The sequence below is a fragment of the Danio rerio genome, chromosome 18, assembly GCF_049306965.1.
Source record: "Danio rerio strain Tuebingen ecotype United States chromosome 18, GRCz12tu, whole genome shotgun sequence".
NCBI classification, from domain to species: Eukaryota; Metazoa; Chordata; class Actinopteri; order Cypriniformes; family Danionidae; genus Danio; species Danio rerio.
The window spans coordinates 647,218-656,588 of NC_133193.1; the positions used below are offsets into that span (position 1 = coordinate 647,218).

A 9,371-nucleotide genomic window follows, 5' to 3' on the forward strand; every position below is an offset into this window, starting at 1 on the left:
GTTGGGAGTATTATAACTAAAACCTTAATATGTAAAATAAAAAGTAATACCTTTTAACTTTTATTTAATGTTTAAATTGCAAATATAATTAGATCCAGTTTATTTGGTAAACAAAGCAAGTTTCATATAATACATCTACTAAATGTCAGAAAATATGACTTTACAAACTGCATTGTACAGAAATCAGATGAACATTTTCATATTAGTCAATAATTTTACTGTAATTAATTAAAAACTGAATAAGTATAGATTTACACACATTTACTCAAGTAAACAAACAGAATTAATGATGGGCTAAACATCTGCAGAATTCTGCGCTCGCATATTCAGTGTGGGTCTACTCATAACTTACACACGCCATAAACACTGCATTATTCATTTATTACTTACACAATTAAAATAAATAAATAAATCTGCACAAATAAAATTCATCGTTGCACTAATTCATCTTGAACTGCACAAGTACATTTGTAATTTTGTTCATATTTGTTCCGATTTCTAATAGCAGCCTGTACATATCAGTTGAAGACAGAATTATTCACCCCCTTTTTATTTTTCCCCAGGTTCTGTGTAACGGAGAGCAGATTAATGCAACACATTTCTGATCATAATAGTATTAATAACTCATCTCTAATAACTGATTTATTTTATCTTTGTCATGATGACAGTTAATAATATTAGACTAGATATTCTTCAAGACACTTCTATACAGCTTAAAGAGACATGTAAAGGCTTCACTACCCTAGTAGTAATTAGGCAGGTTAGCGTCATTAGTAGGGGTGTCAAAACTAATTGTTTATTTGGTGCACCACGATAAATAAAACCGCTTAAATAAAATGCTCCTACTACATAAAAGGTAGATAATTATGCACAGTTCAGCTGTGAGTTTGTTGGACAGTCTTTCACTGACACTATAGGGACACAGCACACGAGACGCTATTACACTACTAGAGAAATGCTGTAAAACTCCATCTCTCTCTCTCTCTCTCTCTATCTCTCTCTATCTCTCTCTCTCTATCTCTCTCTCTCTCTCTCTCTCTCTTTCTCTCTCTCTCTCTCTCTCTCTCTCTCTCTCTCACTCTCTCTCTCACTCTGGACATGTGACCCGCTGGGGTGTTTGTCGGGTGACTTTTCCTCTCCTCTCGGCTGTTAAAGCGATACTTGTGGATCCAGACACGAGCGTGCCTGAGGTGCGAGTGTTCTCCACTGTGTCTGTTATGGATTACCTGTGATAACCCCCTTTGCCCCCCCCCGTAGCATCGGGCCTGACCAGTACTGACCTGGATTTTGAACTCTCTTATCGCGCTCCCAAGTGTCTCCTATCTAATCTTGATACAGGATTTTGGAACTGTTCTATATTTTTCACATTTTCAATCAAACAACAAGCCTTATTCTAGCTTCAAATCTTCCTGTGTCATTCGATAATGAATCCAACAGAAACTATTTTCTTTAAAACATAACTCTAATTTATCAATAATCATCTTCAACATTCAAAAGACGTATATAATAATCCTAGTTTGCTAGATATATGTTTTTCTCTGTTTCTATTTTTTCTATTTTTCAGTTTTTTTTATTTTTGTAATAAATAATTAATTAGTTTCTTACCTGAGTCTTGGCTCTTTTTAGGCCACAAAGTCCTTCACTCTCCAGTGCTCCTCAGCTTGGTTTTACCTCACTAAATTCCCAAATCTCCTTTTAAAACGAAGACTGTTGAGGATTTTTCAGTTTCGGCGCCTTTTCCAATCCGTGGAACACTGCAGAGATATTGGACTCCTGGCTGGCTCGCCAATTTGTCAGAATCAAAAATTATTCCAAGACTCGTGAAGATTCATTATGAAAGATGTAATGTTCTTGCAGTAAGGGAACAATACAGAAGGAACACAAGAGCTTCCATTCTGGTTGCTCAAAGGGCAGTCCTTCAAGTCCAGTTTACAGGCATACAAACAGATGATGAAGCATTGTCTTTAATCACTGGGCTAAACAGTGTGTTTGGTAGAATCCTATTGATCATATAGTCAAATCATTGTCAGCACATCATTCCAACCATTTAACTGATTGAAAACTGCAGTTGAGCATGTGATTATATCAAGACGCACACACATTTAACTTTGGGTTCCTTTAAAAGTATACATAATTAAAAAGAATATAAATAGAATATATGGAAATGCATAAAATTAATTTATCTAACATAAATATTAATATATTTATAGATTATAATTTATAAAATAATTATTGTGTTGCGAAGAGAAAAACTCTTCGTCAATGCACTGAGAAGTCGAATTGAACCAAATCAATGGCATGATAATCGTTACTGAAGCGAACTGTGAGACCAGTGTAGGTTCACACCCCTAGTAATCAGGCAAGTTATTGTATGATGATGGTTTGTTCTGTAGACTATCGAAACAAAAATATAGCTTAAAGAAGCTAATAATATTGTACTTAAAATGGTGTTTAAACAATTAAAAGCTGCTTTTCTTCTAGCCGAAATAAAACAAATAAGACTTTCTCCAGAAGGAAAAATATTATCAGAGATACTGTGAACATTTCCTCTGTTACAGAAGAAACATCATTTGGGAAATATTTAAAAAAGAAAAAGAAATGTAAAATTCTGACTTCTTTTGTATTCAACCTGTTTATAATGTTGATAGTATATCCATCTGTAAATATCACCATAGTATTTCTATAACTCCTGGTTAGACCCTAACTGCATTTCTTTGTCTTGTACTTGTACATGTGTAATGTACAATCTAATCTAATAATCTAATCAATTACATTTTTTAACCCAACTGTTGGGGATGTCCAATATTTGACCCAGCGTTGGGTAATGACAGCCCAGTGTTCAGAGGCAAGATGCTGCCAAAAAACCAAGAGCAGTGGAGAGACAGAAAAGGATATATAGTAACATTCAAAAAGTGCTGAGTTGATGTAACCCAAATATAGACATAGCCAATGTTCAATTCCATTTAAATGACACTTTTTAACCCAACTCCAGGATCTGGCCATATTTGACTCAGCATTGAGTATAAAGGTCCCTCGAGATGACTTGAAATGTGCATTTTGAAATTATCTAAAAACATGAAGATGGGACATTAATAACTCCTCCCCCTTTTTAAAAATCAGCCAATAGCATCTGCCAGTAAGAGTAGTTGAAGCAGGTCAAATAAACAGCCAATTAGAAGAAGAAGGTGGGGCATGTCAGACACTAGAGAGCATTTGATTGGTCAGAAGATTTGATGAGAAACTGAAGTATGATGTGGCAGCAAAAGAAATCCTCAATCTATTTAGGCGAAAGGGACAAACCACAGACTGTAGATGTTTATATCAGGTTTATATCTGCTACATGTGTCAGTGTTTTAGAGGCGCAAGATTATAGATAAAGCTACCATACTGAAACTAACATCTAAAATACTTTAGACCTTTAAATCAATCTAGCATTTTTAGCGTGATGACTGACCAATCAGAGATCAATCAAGTGTTGCACAGAGCCGTGTAGTGATGATGAATAACTCACCAGAACTCCTTTGATCCAGCCAAATTTGACCACACCCCCAGTGTCCTTCTCCTCCAATGGGGTGACGGACTCCACATCGCCCAGCGTGGAGCTGTCCACTCCCTCACTGTCCTCCACCGGACTGGGAAGGTTAAGGCCTCCATTCTGATGACAAATGAAACCATTATGGGTGAGTCACATGCTAGACTTTATGCACAAATATCTAGGCATTTTACTAAATACTGCAGTGTTTATTATAGTAGGTACCCCAATTAATCCATTGTGGTGATTCTACAGTTTCGATGGTATTACAAAAACTTTAGTAACTGATCTGTTGTGGTGAATCTACAGTTGCTATGGTAACAGCTGTCGAAATTGATGTGTTGTGGTGATCCTATAGTTGCTATGGTAACACAAGAATTGTAATTGTTTTGTTGTGGTGATTCTGTAGTTGCTATGGTAACTCAAGAACTGTAGTAACTGATCTGTTGTGATGATTTTATAGTTGCCATGGTAACACAAAAACTGTAGAAATTGATCTATTGTGGGGATTCTACTGTTGCTATGGTAACACAACTATAGTAACTGATTTGTTGTGACAATTCTACAGTTTCTATGGTAACAAGAATTGTAGTAATTGATATTTTGTGGTGATTGTATAGTTGCTATGGTAACACAAGAACTGTAGAAATTCATCTATTGTGGGGATTCTACAGTTGCTATGGTAACACAACTATAGTAATTGATCTGTTGTGATGATTCTTCAGTTGCTATGTTAATAAGAATTGTAGTAATTGATCTGTTGTGATGATTATATAGTTCCTATGGTAACACAAGAACTATAGTAATTGATCTGTTGTGGTGATTCTACAGTTGCTATGGTAACAACTATAGTAATTGATCCATTGTGGTGATTCTATAGTTGCTATGGTAACACAAAAACTATAGTAATTGATCTGTTGTAGTGATTCTATAGTTGCTATAACACAACAACACAACAACTACAGTAATATAAACAAATGACCCAGTACTGTAGTTTTCTACAACTAGGTTATATTATTCTACAATACATAGTTGCTCATTAAATTGTGTTTTATTGAAGTCTACCTCTATCTCAACCCTAAACCCAACCCTCACAGTCATGTTAAAATATTAATTATTGTACAGTGTCACAAAAATGATGCTGTATTGGTGTGAGTATCCTCAGCTGTATCCCTTCTAGACTTTTCCTTGGAAATGCTCTGCAGAATAAGTTTCTCGAGTCGGGCGTCAGAACTGCGTGAATGGGTGCTTTCTGGATCAGCGCAAACTTTTTAGCCCTTGTTTGCATTAATTACTGTGTTTATGGCCAGCAGATCAATACACTCGCCGCAGGAGATCGTTACTCATAAACCGAGTGCTTTCTCATTAGTCTGGCTATTGATCTGCGGGTGCTGTTAGCTTCAGATCTGCTCCACAAACTGCTGTCGTCTGTACACCCGCAATTATGATTGAGTTATGTTAAAGGAGACCTATTCTGCCCCTTTTTAGTGTAGTGTCTAGGGTGTGTGTGTGTGTGTGTTTGTTTGAGCTGAGAACAGCACACAGATGATGTTCTCCAGCTCTCTGAAACTGACCCTTTCAGGCTTTGGTCCTAATTGTGGTGTTTTGGTGACTGTCGCTTTAAATGCAAATGAGATTGTGCTCTTTTAAGAAGAGGGCGGAGCTACAGATGGCTGTCCGTCACCATGATGTCAGTCTCTGTCGCTCCTGTCTCTGTTCATCTAGAACTGCACATCTATAATCCTCTTAGTCTATGCTGACATCATCTTCAGCAGCTCAAACACTCTAATGGCTAATGGACAGACGGCTGCTTCTCACTCAGGCCTGCTGGACATGCTAATGAGATGGAGAGATGATGGGCACTAGTGGGCGGGGCTTGATGCCACGTACAAAGGGAGAATGACAATCAAAGTGTTTCATTCATCAAGTCTGATTATAATAAACACAATTAACTCATGTTGAGCATTAGAGGCTGCTGGAGATACTCACACACTGCTCACACACACACACACACACACACACACACACACACTACTGGGTTTAAACTGTGCATAGGAGTCTTTTTTTTCTTTTAAAATAACATATCTGTTATGGTGAATGGATTTAAGCTAATTATTGTAAGTTCTAAAGATTTTTCCTTAACATTCCCATTAGGTTATATAACTATATTTATTTTCCCAGTACTGGGTTGCAGCTGGAAGGGCATCCGCTGCGTAAAACATGTGCTGGAGTAGTTGGCAGTTCATTTCGCTGTGGCAACCCCTAATTAATAAAGGGACAAAGCCAAAAAAGAAAATGAATAAATGATTGAACTATATTAATTTACTGTTCTTTAAATGTTTAAACCGTCAGTGTTAAATTTGACAGCAACATTTGTTTATTTAAAACGTTATTAGAACATTGCACCAACATTATATTAATATTCTAAGAATGTTTCCGAAACGTTCTCAGTAAGTTGATGATTGAAGAAGGTTTAGAACAGAGGTGTCCAAACTCGGTCCTGCAGATTTTTGCTCCAGCTTGCCTCAACACACCTGCAAGGATGTTTCTAGAAAGCCTAGTAAGAGCTGGATTAGCTAGCCCAGGTGTGTCTGATTGAGGTTGGAACTAATCTTTGCAGGACACCTGCCCTCCAGGACTGAGTTTGTACATACCTGGTTTAGAACATTCAGGTCATCCTATTATTATTTCTTTCTGTCCTGTTTTACAATTAGTTTTAGTCTTTTTCTTATGATAGTTTTAGTCATATTTTAGTCTTTTGAATCATTTTAGCGGAGAGGCAGTGGCACAGTAACTCCACACAGAAACACCAACTGAGCCGAGGCTCGAACCAGCGACCTAGCAACCTTCTTGCTGTAAGGCAACAGCACTACCTACTGCGCCACTGCTTCACCCTATGTGACCAAAATCACCTGAGAGGAAAAAAAGACCCAACAGCACATAAAATAGGACCTTTTTTGAGGTGTACTAACACTAACCCTACGGTGGGGTTCACTTTAAATGATGAGTATCTGCTGTCAAAAAAATGGGATTATAATGAAGTCCATGGAGCAAAAACAGTCACAAACCTAAAGAAAGTGTAGTAAATTTACTCAGTGTGTATTATTGAGTTGAACAGTTTCAAAGCTCTTACCAAAACATGTGTCAAAAAAATCATTGCATTTGCTGAAACACAGAATGTTTCAGAAACAGAATGTGTGAGGACCTTTTTTGGGATGTACTGCCACTTTAAATGATGATTATATGCGGTCATGGCCTTGCAGTCAAAAAAAGTGATTATAATAGAAGTCAATGGAGCAAAAGCAGCCATCATATCCAAAGGAAAGCCAAAATACTCACTATGCATTGTTGAATTTGAATGTTTTTTTTATTATTTTCCCAAAATATGAGTGAAAATAAGATTTATCACCATGAATCGTTGCATTGGCTGAAACACCAAGATAGTTGTGGCCAAATTAAGACCCAAAATCACCAGAGAGGATGAAAATGCACGTAAAGTGAGACCTATATTTTTTGGGTGTACTGTCACTTTAAATGATGATTATATGCTGTCATGGCCTTGCAATTAAAAATGTGACTATGATGGAAGGCAATGGAGCAAAAACAGCACCATGACCAAAGAAAAGTCAAATTACTCACAATGTATTGTTGAGTTTGATCAATACACTTGTCAATCAGACACACCTGGGCTAGCTAATCAAGCTCTCACTAGGCTTTCTTGAAGCATCCATGCAGGTGTGTTGAGGCAAGCTGGAGCTAAAATATGCAGGACACCGGCCCTCCAGGACTGAGTTTTGACACCCCTGCTTTAAATGAGGATTGTCTGCTGTCATGTCTTTGCAATCAAAATGTGACTATGATGGAAGTCAATGGAGCAAAAACAGCACCATGACCAAAGGAAAGTCAAATTACTCACAATGTATTGTTGAGTTTGACAATTGTGAAAGTATTTTCCCAAAACATGTGTTAAAATAAGATTCATCACCAAAAGTCATTGTATTTGCTGAAGCACAGAGAAAGCTGTGGCCAAATTAAGACTCGAAATCACCCGGGAGGATGAAAATGACCCAACAGCACATCAAATGGGAGCTATTTTTTGGTTTTGGGGTGTACTGTCTCTTTAAATCAGGGTTGCCCAAAGTTGGTCCTGGAGGGCCGGTGTCCTGCAAAGTTTAGTTCCAACCCCAATCAGACACACGTGGGCTAGCTTATCAAGCTCTCACTAGGCTTTCTTGAAGCATCCATGCAGGTGTGTTGAGGCAAGCTGGAGCTAAAATATGCAGGACACCGGCCCTCCAGGACTGAGTTTGAACACCCCTGATTTAAATGATGATTATCTGCTGTCATGTCTTTGCAATCAAAATGTGACTATGATGGAAGTCAATGGAGCAAAAACAGCACCATGACCAAAGGAAAGTCAATTTACTCACAATGTATTGTTGAGTTTGATAATTTTCAAAGTATTTTCCCAAAATATGAGTCAATATAAGCTTTAGCACTATGAATCATTGCATTTGCTGAAACACAGAGAAAGCTGTGGCCAAATTACGACTCTAAATCAGCCCAGAGTGGTAGAATCACCCTGTTTTGGGGGTGTACTGTCACTTTAAATTTCTGACACCAACATTGACCGTCAAACTGATTAAGAAAAGTTCTGATTTCTCCAAATTGACTCACTTTCTGGAAGACGTCATGCAGCTCGTGTAGGGACGGTCTGACGGCTCTGTGTCCGCTGATGCTCGCTGCGTTCCGGTAAAAATCAGGGTTTGGCACGCGGTCCAAAGTGTCGTGGCCAAAAGCACTGACCACAGACGAGCGTATGGCTCTGCGTTCCCCGTTCCCGAAACCGTTCGTGCAGAAAGACGTCTCTTCATACTGTGGAGGGTCATCTTTGGACGTCTGGAAGCCTGGATTCTCCATCTGGAGGCTTTATTTGTTTGACTTGTAAAGCTTTACAGAAGGCTGGCTTTGCTTTTTTGTTACTGCATGTTGGTTTATATAGGAGTTCACACCTGGATGCTGATTGGTCCGTCGTGTGCTGTTGTGATGGGGGGGGAGGAAAATGTCCTGCCTCCATCAAAGGTGATTTGCTTAAAAATTAACAGCAGATACAGACCCTGAGAGCTAACTCCGGTGAGATGCTTTACCTGCTTTTATGAGTTTTATGAGTGTTTTATTCTGAGCGCTAGTGTAGTCTCACACATATTTAAAGGGACAGTCCACACACACACACACATACACACACACACACACACACACAGAAAAATGAAAATACATTTGCTGTTTAATCAATATGAAGTGCTGGCAAATATTTATGACTTTTGTTTTTCTGTTGAACACAAAAGAAGATAATTTGAGAAATGCTGAAAATTAAAAAATACCCAATGGCTGTTTTTTTGCAGCATTTTTCTAGTCTTTGTGTGTTTGAAACGAGGGTAAATGATGAGTTTTGGCGGTGTACTGTCTCTTTAAGTGAATATCAACAGAGTAAGGTTAATTGTAATGTACAAAAATTAAATAACTTGCAAATAAAAGGTGGTAAACCTTCTTTTGTGTTTGAAAGCAACTTAAATGATGTCAGAATATTCATTTGTTTGGTGTACTGCCTCTTTAAGAGAACCTCAAAACAGTCATTTATTTCTGAACAGTAAAATTAATGTACAAAAATAAAACAACATGCAAATAAATATGACTGGTAGGTATAGGGTATATGTCGAAGTATGCTAAAACACTTTAAATTCGTCGATGGGTCCAGCTCTTCTGGTGAACTATATGCCATTGCAAAATTGGCACGTTTAAGGTCTGTTTTCTTTAAAAATCAGCAATCTCCACTGGCTGA

The 9,371-nt window shown here is 37.8% G+C and overlaps 1 protein-coding gene across 1 annotated transcript in view; it reads right to left on the bottom strand.

The window, feature by feature from the left end:
- The window catches only part of slc12a1 (solute carrier family 12 member 1), a 34,869-nt gene extending 26,367 nt beyond the window's left edge, over nucleotides 1-8,502 (bottom strand). Inside the window, exons 1-2 of the mRNA XM_021467734.3 lie at nucleotides 8,210-8,502; nucleotides 3,512-3,655 (exon numbers count right to left, since the gene is read on the bottom strand). Of these exons, the coding sequence (XP_021323409.1) occupies nucleotides 3,512-3,655; nucleotides 8,210-8,452 (387 nt within the window). The 5' untranslated portion in view covers nucleotides 8,453-8,502. The remainder of the gene's footprint in view (nucleotides 1-3,511; nucleotides 3,656-8,209) is intronic.
- Between the last annotated feature and the right edge of the window lie 869 nt (nucleotides 8,503-9,371).